We start from the raw sequence: 14,699 nt of genomic DNA, 5'->3' as shown, positions 1-14,699 counted from the left end.
GGAAAAAGCTACAGCCTTGTGCTCCCCATAAAGAAATATTTAACCCATGGACCAAATATCGAAGAGTTATTGGTCCCGCTCAAATAAGTACGCTTTACTACCAGGGAAATAGGGAATTATTATTATTTATATTTCCCTCAAGCGACGGTTTTTTGAAGCCTTTAAGTGGATAATGGTAAAGCCTACGTTTTTAACAGAGTTATCGTGCATTTTTCGTTATAATTTGACTTGGAAAATGTATGGTAACCCGGTTTTCTAGTCGTTGGAAAACAGGGCTGCCAGCCATTTTCAAGGTGATACAAATAGAATAGAAACAAATGGATGGAAACCATGTTAAAATTCGCAAAAGACAGCTATTGCTACGCCCTTTTTCGGTTGCCGTCAAAAACTAGTTTTTAACTAGATTAGTAGCTTATTAACAGGTGCAATTAGCCTTTTCAGATTATATAGAGCCACGTAGCGGCCAACGCGATAAGCTAATAAATTTAGAAATTTTTGTCTGCTAAGCAGAAGATTTGTGTTTTCTAAATAACAAACCGTTGGCTTAGCAGATGAAAATCCAGAAATTCATGGAGTACTCGCGTTGGCCGCTTCGTGGCTCTATGGAAACTGAAAAGGCTAATTCGGAGTATTATAGAGCTATGATCGATGAAATGTCAACATATGTATTTTATTACAATTTTTCACTGTTTTGTGTGTTCCTCCATGGTAAAAATTTTAATGACAGTGTCGCAAATTTATCATTTTTAGTACTTATTAAGATTTAAACATTTTTATGAAAATAAATAGTTAAAAATCAATAATTGACTAATATGTTTAAATATTATAATAATATGTAAGCAGTGTTATCATTAAACTATCTATTTTTAACTCATGTGAAAATGCAAGTCTCGAAGTTGAAAGTCCACAAATTTTAAAAGTTTGATGCTGTAGAACCAATTAACGGTTGTAAATTTAATACTAGAATCAAGATATCACGTATACATTCTAGACGTAATATGTTAGCTGAATAATTTGACAGTTTATTTATTGTTAATTGTAAAAACTATAAATATACAACAATTTTCCTAATATTGTCAATAAGTAAATATATTTTGAAATGCCGCCAATATTAATTCTTTAACTTCGAATACTTCTTAATGCTTTAATATTGTGCTCAAGTACATTCATATTTCGAGGTCTCCGTCCAAATATAATTTTTGCACAGTGATAAATAGTTGGCATACTTACAATTGTTAGTTTATGAAAATGTAAATGTATACGGATTAAATATAAATTCCATAGCAATCAAATATCATTATCAGTTAAAGCGCGAGTGTTATAAATTTCCCATTATGATAAGTCTCTCAATTGCTTATACTGATGCTTTGGTTTGGGGCATTTTGATACAGGGGCGTAGGAACCGGCCCCCTGCCCCTCCCTATAGAATTTTGCTGGGAGGGGCAACTAATGTTATTGCCCCCTCCAACCTTTGGTCAGTTTAAATCTTCAAAAGGCTCAAATTATCATTTTAAAAGCATATACAGTTTATAGAACCTCAACTGTGTTTAAATTTTAGTATTTTCCTGCAAGTACACATGCATTCGGAGAAGCTACACTCCATTAAAAATTAAAAACCATTCTCCAGACCCCTTTTCGTTTATCTTTGCCCCCTCCAACTTCTAGAACGATCCTACGCCCCTGTTTTGATATGGAGCCCTGTAATTATTTAATTTTAGTACTTTGCTGAAATGCATAGGTTTATTCAAATTTGGATTCGAAAGTTTGTAATTAGTTTAGATTTACCGGATTTTTCATCTGTTAAGCTGACGATTTGAGATTTATCAACTCTTTAGCAGTTGAAAACCCATAAATTTATGAAAGTCTTCTACGTTGGCCGCTACTGGGCTCCATTAAAGGCTAACTGATTTATGAGTGTTTTTGAAGTAGTAGGTCAATAGAGATATTCAGCGACCCATTTCTAGGCGTAAACGCGAACGTCGACGTGGGGTAAATATTTTGTTCAGAAAAAATTGTTTAAAAATTTCACGTTTAGCGAAGTGAAATACGGCGCCATCTATGTTTCAAATATGATACTGATAAGGCCAGGTTGCCCCATGCACCAACAACATCTTTCTAACTTTGAAAAATATGATGTGAAGGCCATGATGCCATATACACCCAATAAAACTTCATTTGGAAAAACAAAGTGACACACAACATTTTGGTTTTCTGTGCGACCAAACTAGTTTAAAAGTTTCATTTGGCGTTTACTTTTTCAAATGCCAGATTCCTGTGTTCCCGAAGCCAAATAAATTTATCAGATCTGGCGTAGACGTTTCCATCAAAGTCATATATAGAGTTTGTGCTACCGCAACTGGACTTCCAACGGGTTTTCTTTTTACTGCGAAAAGAGTTGTCAAAGTTCTGGCAGCAATGTTCGACATTAGACTTCTACTTATCGTATCGGATATGCAGTCCAAATTGTTTAGTGCTTCTGATGTTTTACACGGTCACCGAAATGTTCCCTACACATCAGACTTGGAATTAGCGGGAGTCTTGGGGCCAATGGCTATTAATAAAAATCAGTGGGATCTTAAAATAAATCATTCGAACGGGGGTTGCGGGCCACCGGGGTTCTCAATTTTATTAAAAAATATTTATGAAACATTTGACGGAAATTTCTGGAACATATTAATTTGTACGCCGTTTTTGAAACTCTGTTTTCCTACCCTATACGAGAGCGGGATCTAGCGTTACAAATGATTATGTGTGATATTATGATGTACTTGCTTGTTTTAAAGTTAATAAATTTTATGTAAGTAACGTAACCAATTTTTTTTCCTATTTTCCCTACCTAATTTTAAATTTTTCCCCTAATCCCCCCCCCCCCCGCTTGGGCCAGTGGCTCTCAATAAAATAAACTAAAAAATATCACTATTTCCAAGTCTGCTACACATACACTTATAACAAAGGCCTAGCTTTTATATCGATATAGTTTCTGTTAAAAAGACTAGGTAACGAAAAAGCCAAAAGGTTAATTTAAGGTAATAGTTTAAATTAACTGGTGTTTATTAAATAAAGCATAATTAGTTTATACTAAACTAAAGACATAGACCTCTGACCTGTAGAGCAGGTTGTCAAATTGCCAGAAGTGTTCCTTTTTCTGGTTCATGGCTAATTTTTGCTTATATCTTTATCTCGTTCGTTTTGAAATCTGAACCGACCAAACATTTGGCGGGGGCAATTAGGTTATTTGTCCCTCTCTATAGAACATTTGAGTGGGCCAATGACCCCACCCCACCCTGGTTACTAGTTTACTACGTAAGTAATCACCAAACTTCTAGCATTACATATTAGTCTTTGGGATGGATGTCTGAAACAGGAAGTAGAAATGTTTCCTTTGAAGTTTTTTCCTTTGAAAAGAACATAAGTCATTAGCACGGAATCTCACAAAGACCTTGGATTAATTAAAACAGGGACGTTTCGGCAGGGCAGCCTAGCAAAATATGAGTTCCGGGCTCCAAGAGAGCCGTTTCTTCAGGATATAGCTATACTTTTTCGGAGAGAACCCCGGGAAAAGTGTACCTCGTTTGTTAAAACCCGGGTCCCTAGGCTCCACGGGCCCCGGTCATTTGTACCGGCTTCTCCCTCTCTTGTCGGGCCTGCTTTTCGGATACCCTAAAACGTAAATCTGAGGGTTTGGACACTCGTAAAAATCCCGTACACTCTGTAGAAAAAAAGTTAGGAATTTTAAAATCTAATTGAATATACCGATATCTGTGCGAAAATTAGTTCAAAAATATCTAAATCATCCTATAAAACCAGACATCAACTCGAAAATTGTGCTCTGAAATCTAAAAATCAGTTTCCGATTTCTGAAAACTCTAACCCCTTCATGTACGAAAATGGAAAATAAATTACTTTTTAAATTTGATTTAATTTGAATTTTTGAAATCCCTTTGAGATTCAAAATCCCTTACGCAAAAGTGGCCAATGCGTAATTTACTCTGCGCATGTGCGAACTGCGAAGGTATCACAATAAAGGGCCATGTTGGCGTCTACTGTTTTTTTAAATATGGCCGCTCTTTGTAATACCTTCGCACTTGCGCAGTCGCCAGTGCCGTTTTAAGGCCTTATTAGGCCTAAGAACTTGGTATGCTCTATTTCGAAGGATATATTTTTTATTTGATTTATCATATTCATGATCCTTAATTTGTAGGCCCCTTCAAACCTTCGTAGGCCCTAGCAGTCGCTGTTATTTCATAGTCAGTAGGTTATTTAAAAAATACACCGAATCGGTGAGTTTTGCCTTTGTCTAAACAAATAATTATCCCTGGATTGTTTAAAGAAGGTTCAGTGCTGAAGTTTACAATTGAGAACTTTGTAACCGCGTAATTTCCCGGGATTCGGGTAAAAAACGAAATTCGATTCCCTTTTTGGAATATTATTAATAACCTTTTATATTATATTAAACAGTTATGGAAAAACAATAACTTTATTGTTGAAAATGCAGACTTCAATTAGGCCCATGGCTTTCTCTAACCCATCACGAATTACAAATATTTATAATAAAAATACGTTTTTCTCGAAAATAGACTAAAATCGTAGAATAAAAAATATCTTACAAAGTTACTAAATTAATTAAAATATTTGTATTGGGGTGTAGAAGAACCACAATTTTCTAAACTTTCGACTCGAAGGTCTTCGTCAGAGTAACCTATTATTTTCTTTCAACAACCCCTTCTAATCTTACAGAGGAGTAACAATTGAAAAGACCCCACCATCTAAAGTACGTCACAAATTACGCAAACCTAACTCCGGAATCAGAATAGCACCATAAACCCTAAATTTATAAAAATTTATTTTAAAATTGAGCCAATTTATTTATTCGTTTTCCTCAAGAAAACTAATCATACCAGAAGTTATCGGATAGTAATAGCACTAATATAAGAAGCTTTTTCCCTCTGCGCTCCCTCTTTCTCGGCGTTTACGCCCCACCCCTTTGCGATGTATGTAAAATTTTGATTGGCGCTCCCCGGTTGAAAGGGGGAAAGACGAAAAGAGGGGATGACAATCGCAACGAAGAAGCGTTCCCCGCCGAGACCTCGAGTAAGCCGGGTGGGGAAAAGCAAACACATAGGAGCCCTCTCGCCAGAGATAGTATGGGGGATGACACTGCTCCCGTCCGCGTGAGGGAAAATTTAAACCTACCCGATAACTTCAACTCATTAACTTCTGATCATACTATAATAAATGATTATAAGTATTGAACTGCTAGTGTACCCCAAAATAATTGATAAATTTAAATTCCCAGTATAGAATTATGACGTAACGTATGGACGGCTCCTCCCCGTTTAACATTTAGTAACGCATATAGAAACCACACGCTACAGAACTATAGAGAATGGAGATCTGTTAAAGAACTACTGCATTGAAGAGATGGAAATTAGTTCTTAGTCATATGTTTTTGATATTCAATAAACTATCTTTTACCGTCTTCTGCATTCTAGTATTAAACGAAAACTCATCGTGTAATGTGTAACGTTTCATCACATAATTAAAAAATAAACAATAAATACACACAAAACAATCAATAAATGCACGCAAAATGCCAATTAATGCACCCAAAATAGCCAAGTATTGCACAAAAACCAACTAATTAATGCACGCAAAATAACTAATGTATGGACGCAAAATAACCAATGACTGCACACAAAATAACCAATGAATGCACCCAAAATAGCCAAGTATTGCACAAAAAACAACTAATTAATGCACGCAAAATAAATAATGTATGTACGCAAAATAACCAATGAATGCACCCAAAATAGCCAAGTATTGCACAAAAAACAACGAATTAATGCACGCAAAATACCGATTGACCAACGAAAAATAACCGATTGACACACAAAAAAAGAAATTAATATACGTGAAATAATTCCTAAATTCACGGAAACTAATCGCTAAATACACACAAAAAATAACTCCTGAATACACGCAAAATCGCTGATTAATACGGTATAATTGAAATAAAAAACACGGTTATTGTTTTCAAACTTAATGCTATTTGAACTTAATAGGCACTTTTTTAATCTAAATCAACGCGTAATTTAACACTTAAAAGCTACGTGGTGAAAAACGTGCTAACTGGTGACATAATCATCGTTTACCAAACGTGTTACGTATAAGTTTTAGAAACCTCGATAAAACACGTAATATGTACGTGATTGTGCTACCTGGGTATATCCACCTTTATTAATGATTAATTCTAGTAATAAAATCTTGGTAACTTCGTCGTCCCAGTAAGCCACAAAACGAGACTCTTGATTGGCTTAAAGCGATTCCGTAAGATCAAGAAAGGCACCAGCCATCCTAGACCTATATGACCATCTTGTTCTATTAGTGTTTCTGACCAAAACGGTTTTTGACCCTACCACCTACCTGTTTTCAAAACTATGACCTCACAATGTCCTGCCTTTGAGCCGTACTAATTCTGATTGACAAAATCGGACAGACTTGGTTTCTATGACTTATAAGCACGAACAAAAGCTAATATCTAGTTTAGTATTGCCATCGGAAATGAAAATCCCTTTAGGAAATTGAGGAATTGGTAATTAAGGGTATTGTTTAATTAGTGCCCATTAAACATTTTTACTTGGAGTGGAACGTCACCCTATACACCCATAATAGAGGTTATTTCCGATCTGAACAAAACGATTGTAGACCCTTGGAACGAAATCCCATTCGTCCGAATGTACCATTCAACCAAATCCCAATCGACCAAAAACCGCGTTTTGCGCGGTTTTCATTCAATATAACGTTAGTGATACATTTTTATATATCGTAGGGTACGTGACGATAGTATATCTAATTTGGACAAAACTATGTCTTAAATATTTATTATTTCGTACCGATGTATATTTTTAGACCTTTTTCCCTTGAAATTCGATATTTTCCGGGTTTATTTTTTCAAAATAACCTTGATAAGACCCGACGAGAAATAGTTGCCTACCATATCTATCCTAACCCAACCCAATCTAACCTAACCTAACCTAACCCAACCCAACCTGAACTAACCTACCCGAAGTGAAAACGAACCAGATTTAAATTTCCCGTTCAACCGAATCCCGCTATGTTGGGCTATAAACGAAAATACGTTTCGGTTCAATGGGATTCGATCGAACGGGATTCGGTCCAATAGTATACAACCGAACAAAACTACAATTTCTCCTGCTCTAAAGAAAAGAACATGAGCTTCGTCCATTGGTTCTACGGTGAAAACCTAAGGGTTATAAACTTCGTTGACATCTAAAGATATGGTTGTGAAGTGCGCATATACGCCACCAGCGAATTGGGCGCTGCGTGTTATTTCTACGTAACGATGACGATAAATTTCCTTTGGCATGAGATCAAATAATAACAATTTATTGAATGGCAGCATAAATTTGACTATTCTGAAGCTACTTATTTTGAAATACATGATACCGATTTTTAAATACTAATTATACTAATACTATGACAATTGCACTTAGCGTACCAATTTTGGTAATTTAGGGTTTAAACTGCCTAGGAGAGTAGTAAAGATATTTCTCCGAAGAATAAATTAGCATGTTACTTTTTTTAAACTTTGAGTATACAGTTCATAAATTTCGAGATCCTTGTTTAGTTTGTAAAATGGCGACTACTTTACAATTATCTCTTCATGAGTTTCTAAAAATCTCCGCTTGGTATCACTAGGAATAAGGCCTATAGGGGCATTCCCGCGAGGCGTGAGTTTCTAAGCACACTTCACCATTTAGTTTTACATGGTAAACAAAACTATTTTATTTTCTATAATGTTTATTGAATAACTACAATAAAGCAAATACATTATCAGGAATCAAATGAATTGTAAAATGTGAAAGTCCTATACTAATGTGATGGATTAACGTATTCGTTTTACGCTCATTCACATTGTGTGAAGTACACTCTGGAAGCGCTCTGGGAGCGTTGAAAAAAAATTGCATTACACATTAAGAAAGGATGGAGTTGGTTTTTCTTAGTGTCTAAGTACGTATTGTTTGACAATGTTTACGACTCTAGCTGGACGTTAGCCGCTTAAGTATTCTCTTCTTGGTTCACACTGTTGCAAGCGATATGCGAAAAGGCGGCGACAGCGTCACGAATTAGTTTTTTCAGTGAACATAAAGCCACCTAGTGGCCAACGAAAGACGTTTCGCTTAGCTGAAGAATTTTTCTAAGCGGTGTTTAAACAGGACACGCCGTTGCAATTGGTGGGCCCCTAGACTACCGCCTAGCCTGCCTTACGCGGGACTGATCACAAGGTGGCGCTTTGCTCGGTGAAATTTGGTAGATTATATTTTCTTTAAACGCTTCCTTCATTTTTCTAATTTTTTTGTCAAAAATAAAAATATATAAATTTCTATTTCAAAAATACTTCTCTAGCCCTAATTCCACCTTGTATGAATTTTATGATAAGAGGCTCAAAATAATGCGAAGGGTCTGAAATTTGCCTCCTTTGCAAAAGGCATTTTATTATGGATTTATAATAGCAAGTCTATAGGAGGGAAATTCTAGGATCTTGGATTTGCTGATTTTTACAGAAATTTGTACTTGATTTTCTCAAATGACCGATCCGTCAAATTCCTCGTTTTCGCCCTGCAGATGGCACATTATATTTAATACTGCTTTCAATTCCATGTCATCGCCACAAAATGGATGTTGATGTTAAAGTATATTTGGGGCACCATTTTGTTTTGGATTTGGCAACGAAATTCTATATTAAAATATTCTACAGAAAACTGGTTTTCTTTTATTTAAATTGAAGGTAATTATATTTAAAAACTTGTATCAGGATATTTTTATGGAGAGGTCGGCGCACTCCCGGTTTTTGTGCAACTCGTTCGTCAGTTTCCTACTCGGGAAAAAATTTACTCGCGCCATCTACCCCAATCTACATTTAAGATATTACATAAAACAAATTATTGTATGATACGACTATCCTAATTTTGTTTTACTAATTATTTGTTATTGTATTATCTTACTTCAACAGAAGTTATATAATTCATAAAAATTTTACGTTTCAATAGATGGTGGATCGTAGTGTACAACCTTTATTCAATCTACAACAATTTACTCGCTAATAATCATATTAGTTCCCAACGGTCGTTAGATGTCACGACGAGTCATTGATCTCCCCCCCTCTACGTGCCCCTTGTACTCTCACCAGGAGCAGACTACGCTTGCAGACTACGGGTTGCATTTCGTTATACGGCAGAGATGCGAGTGGGCTGACCTCTCCATAAGCGGTTGCTGCGTGTACTTTTGAAGCACTACTCATACACTTTATCAATGATAAAATTAGTTAGTTTAGACAAAATCGTTTGATATGACTATTTCAGTGGTTCCGCGCCACTCTTAAGCAAAGTAGTACTTATGGGTTTTTCGATTTCAAAAGAGTAGCGTCGTTGCTTTCATCACTGCCCCTTCTGGCGGTGAATGGCTCGATATCGTTGGCCAACTCTTTCATTAATTCACGGTAGTTTATAGGATCGATGTTTTTGCTCAGGAGACTCATAATCATGAAATCTCCGAAAGAGCAGTTATCCAGAACAGTTTCAATGTCGTTGGCGTCTGTTTGTCTGCACCTAAATTCCGGAGAAAAATAAATTATTTAGCGGAACTGAAACCAGAACATTATTGCATGCTAAAATAGACAACCAAAATAAAAACATGTTCCAGGATATGAATAACCATGGACACTGTATCTCTAACCGGACGGGAAAAGCTGTAGCTTCCACCATACAAAATCACCTGCCGCCGCCGCCGTCTCTCTGTAAAGGGGGGGAGGTTCAAGAATTTTGAAAGTTTCGGGCTGTCAAGGCCATATAATTCGTCGTGATCAACAAAACGTTCCATTCCGAATGACCTTGACGGCCCTGCGAATCGAGTATGGCCGACTATATTTCAGCTAATACAAAGTAGGACGCAAACGGACAGTGAGGGGTATCTCTTTTAGGCTGCTTTTCCCGTCCGGTTAGAGATAGTGTCCATGGAATAACTAAACTCTAATTTTTAGTTAATAGACAGGTTACGTCACCCCTACGGAAACTTGTAGGTGAGTAGACGTAGCTTTATTAGGTACAATGTACACTTCTACAAATTCGGCTTATACGTTTTCGAGAGGTGACTGTTTTTTGACCAAAGGATTCAATTAGTTTTTTCAATGGATTGTACATAAGAAGTTCTTGAACTGCTGGATTTTCGTCTAAGTAGACGGTTTCCTTGCAGGGTTTATACTTCGTTGCAGCATTGCCAGACGTACAATAATAGGCCTTTCCATAAATTCGCCGCCCAACTTGTTCTTGAAATTGCGCAGTCAAACCTATGGACGAATTCATTCGCTCTCTTTAGTGGGAGAGCTGGGGAAGCATTGTAAAATTGAGAAAAAAAACTGTAAACATTAAAGCCACGTTAATTAATAGAAAGGCCTTTTATGGTACACGGCGATAATTACGCGCCTATTTTTTGGCAGTACGTTAATTAAGCTTTTCGCTTTACGTATAGCAACGTAGTGGCCGATGCGAGAAGCTGATCGATTTTCTACAGCACCTTCATGTTTTAAAATAATAAATAGTCCAGCAGTTCCTGTTTCGTTAGTCACTAGGAGTAATACAATATTTTTCTAATTAATCGGAAATGGAGTTATAACTTTAGCTTTTAATATTATTTTGGTTTTAGTCAAGATTATTTTCAATGGGACCAACTTGATTTAAACGCTAATAATTTTTTTATTTATCTTAAATATTTACTTCGGTCAAGTTTACACCAATATTACGGCCAAATTCAAATTTATTACTATAATTTAATTTTCAGGATTTGGCAGCGCTGTTGCGAAGTAGAAAATTTATCACCTTATGCATGTATGAACCGAGTTATCGAAGAGTAAGCAAAATCCAAATAGACTCGGAAACCAAAAACTTAACCATATTTAAACAATATTCACTATTTTTGTCCAAATTCAATGAGTTAAAAGTAAAATAAATACATTTTTATAGAAGAAGTTAAATTTTTCCGTACTTTCACTATTTTTTGTAACGTACTACGGCCAGATGGCGTTAGTATCTGCTTTCCAAAACTGCCTTACACGGCCCAAAGGCTGAGTCAGCTCTCCTCTTTTGTCCTCCATGCCTTGATATTTCATAACATGAAGACGACGCCATATTTCTACCGAGTTTATGTGACACGTTGTTTAATATTTATAGTGTTTAAATGAAAATACTGAATATTACAATTTCCCAATTCAACAGGTCGGGAGGAGAGTTCTATTAAGTTATTTTGTTTATAGCAGCGTTGTAAATTGAACAAAGCTTAAGCCTTGCATAATTTAAATTTACGCGAATTCGGTACAAGGAGATACATTAACCGTATAAACCGAGATGTACGAAATCGAAATTTCGTTAGATTTCGTGTTTAGACATTACCCTCTAGTATTGTTCAAACACTTTTCTTGTACTCGTCTACCCTGGTTTAGCAAAATGTCTGAAATTGGTTAATCTTACGTATTAATCGTAGCCGTTTAAACTGAAAGCACCCTTAAACGACGTAAGAGGGTGTTTCTTACGTGCACCTACAGCCGGTGATGTCGTTAAACTTCTAGAGTGCTATGCTTAAACGGGGTATAACCTTACCTGCTAAAGATAAACTATTTTAACAAAGAGGAGCACAGAATTATTTGACTGAATTAGAGATAGCTTGTCTTTTTACGTCACGTGACTCAAACTAATTTTCCGGCTTGGCGATAACACGTGATTCCGTAGCCCTCCTCTAAAAATTCCAACGAGTCCGTGGCCGTTTAATCTCTCTACTGTTTAAAAAAATACGGAAAACGACAATAAGGAAATTTTTTGAAATACGAACTTTGCTTTTAAGAAGTTCATCCTAATACGTGGAATCAGAATCAGAGCGGCCCGGTAAAGAAGGGTGATTCCAGAGAGGACAGCTAAAATGACGAACCAGAACCAGAGAAAGACGTAGAGTTTCTCGTTGAGAATGTTGATGGGCAGGATGCACATGGCGTCGTGTCTCGTAACATCGCCGGAAGGTCCGTACCGATGAAAAGTACATTTAGTCAATCTAGGGAACACCCTGATCATTGGATCGTCCCTGACCTTCCAGTCGTACTCGGTGAAAGACAAGACTTTGGAGCCGTACTTGGTAAATTCTCCTCCCAAGAACTTATCCATGAGGAACATTTGACCGACCACGTTGACGAAATTCATAACTTCGGTCACAACGAACAAGTAGAAGTAGACGCCGTGCGAGTTATTCAGATTGTTTTGGAAGTAAGTGACCAACAACCCCGTTTCCTTCATCTTGTCATCTTCTTTCATGATGGGGTTTTTTAAGTGTTGCATCAAGTTCTTCAGTTTTCCACCCTCGACCGCCTTCCATATGTAATGAGGAACGTAGAAAAGTAAGGCTTGCACGGCCAGCACCCAACACACCCACTGGTAATAAGCGTGGTACACCTTCTTACCACCGCTTTTAGAAGGACCAATTCCCGGATAAGGCACCTCTTCGCCGACTTCCTTATCCCAAGCGTCGTCCATCGAATACGTCGTGTGCACCCAACAGTAAGTGTCCAGTAACTTGTTGGGAATATCATCTCTGGTGATGCAGTCTATCGGGTCTCCCAAATACTGACGCGAAATGACCAGAAGCGAGAAGACAATTAATATGGAGAATGTTCCCCGGTAATGCATTCGAAACACCAAATTGTCCGTAATGGGTTTTTCAGCTTTCCGCTGGAAAAATGCTTTTACGCTTCCCAAAACATCCATGTTCTCAGTTTTCGTATACTACTTATTGTTTTCACTTTTTTTTTCAATATTAAAAGTTTATCGTCGGTATTTGAGAAAATATACCTTGTAATGTTTTATGTACTAGAGACGAACTTATCACGCATCGTCCCGTATCGTTCTTCGCTTTGTGGGGACGAATAAGTTCTTAGATACGGAATTACCCTTATCTTCCTAATCCCGGAATTATTCAATTAGCCAATAACATGAAAGTTGATATCTACCTGTCGAAATTTCACGTAGATGGCGCCAAGAGAGACTGATTGATCAACTTGAAGTATATTGTAATTATAAGTATTATCATAAGTGGATCATTCTCGCTAAGTATACATATTCCGGGTCTCGGTCGGGTATCTCTAGTCTGGGTTTCGTGACGTCAGAGCTTGTTTAGAGAGCAGACTCAAAGATAAAATTTTGGAAAATATTTTGGTGGATGCGCCACCGAGTGGTCAAGAAGGCAACTAAAGGGGCGTTTATTGAACAAAACTCTACCCTTGCCAATGGATCTGAAACTGACCGTGAACAAATATGGTATAGGTTTTTTGGGGGGAAAAATTCGAGGATCCAACCCCCAAAATTGCTCTCTCTCTCTCTCTCTCTCTCTCTCTCTCTCTCTCTCGGGCCCTCGAGACTCGTTTCAGACGTGAAAGACAGTGAAACGTACCATAAGAGATGTAAGAAACGTTAGATTCGGCAGTATAAATTCAGAGTGAAGTTGAGGTGATACACAGTATAGGGCGGTTGTAAAGGGCTGCCAGGCCGACCCCGACAAAGACTCAAGTCATAGGTAGCATAGCGTTTTGTCTACTTAGAGAGAATGATCCACTTATGGTATTATATGTATACTTGGGGAGAAGGACCATCTTGAATCGATCGGCGGCCATCGTGGGGGAAAGGGGGGAAGGAAGAACGTCACCGGGGGGGGGACGCTTCAATCTCGACGGAAAAGGCCAGTTTTAGGGAACCATTGAGATGCCGGAGCTAAAATCTTCTCGAGATATATTCATTATCGCTTAGTGTAAACTAGGAGCAACAAACACAAGGAGAACGCAGTTAGCCTTTAAACACGGTAATGCAGTGTTATGTACAAATTTCATTGGACGAACCTTTACGCTGAACGTTTTACGGAAAGGGGGAGGACAATATCCGAATTTTCCCCTTTCGACGGCAGCAGGCGCTAAAGCGTCTAACCAATGAAAATTGTACACTAGAAAATGCACGACTTTTGACGGGTTGCGTTCTCCTTGTTTGGGGTGCTGTGTTTGTTGCCCCTAGGTGTAAATACCTACGTTCTTGTTCAGACTAAGTACTGTTGTAATTTGAAGAGGACTAATTCATAGTTTTAGAAAATTATGGTTCGAGATGGTCACGCGATTTCTTGTAGCGAAATCGGATCTAAATACAACGTTTTACAATTTATTTTACAGTACTCACAGGAGTGTTTCATAGCTATCACTGGCGGGTGGCGAGTGAAAAACCTGCTTCGCAAATGTAAAATATTCTTCATTTTGAAAATTACTCACCTCACCCAAGGATAAATTGTTTACATATTTACTCTTACTTTTGAACTCAATCGTTCAAACATTAATTCGGGACAACTTTTACAATAAACGCCTAGGAAAGCTTTTCCTAAAATATGAACCTTTTTGGTATCGCGCGTCATGAGCAAACAAACAAGAAAAGATTGGGAGTCTACTTGTAATTTTCTAATTAACTTAAAACTCTTCCGATGAGTTTCTTAGGGTTGTATCGTCTATTACTAATTAATTAAATTGCCGATGACAATATGAAATTAAACAGTATTAAAGTGAAAAACAAATGAGTACCACAATGACAAAACCAGAAATCTCAAAACTT

General features: G+C 37.2%; 1 protein-coding gene across 1 annotated transcript; it reads right to left on the bottom strand.

Moving 5' to 3' along the window:
* Nucleotides 1-7,803: 7,803 nt before the first annotated feature.
* Nucleotides 7,804-13,413, bottom strand: LOC149943778 (innexin inx2-like). Its single transcript, XM_090175192.1, has 2 exons — nt 11,902-13,413; nt 7,804-9,629 (listed from the first exon to the last, which is right to left on the bottom strand). Exons 1-2 carry the CDS (start codon nt 12,822-12,824, stop codon nt 9,416-9,418), a joined length of 1,137 nt encoding a protein of 378 aa, XP_090031318.1. The 5' UTR covers nt 12,825-13,413; the 3' UTR covers nt 7,804-9,415.
* Nucleotides 13,414-14,699: the final 1,286 nt, after the last annotated feature.

Source organism: Leiobunum rupestre, chromosome 5 (genome assembly GCF_980474605.1).
Source record: "Leiobunum rupestre chromosome 5, qqLeiRupe1.1.hap1, whole genome shotgun sequence".
NCBI classification, from domain to species: Eukaryota; Metazoa; Arthropoda; class Arachnida; order Opiliones; family Sclerosomatidae; genus Leiobunum; species Leiobunum rupestre.
The sequence above is the reverse complement of the archived record's forward strand: the minus strand, read 5'-3'. Positions and strand labels throughout refer to the sequence as shown.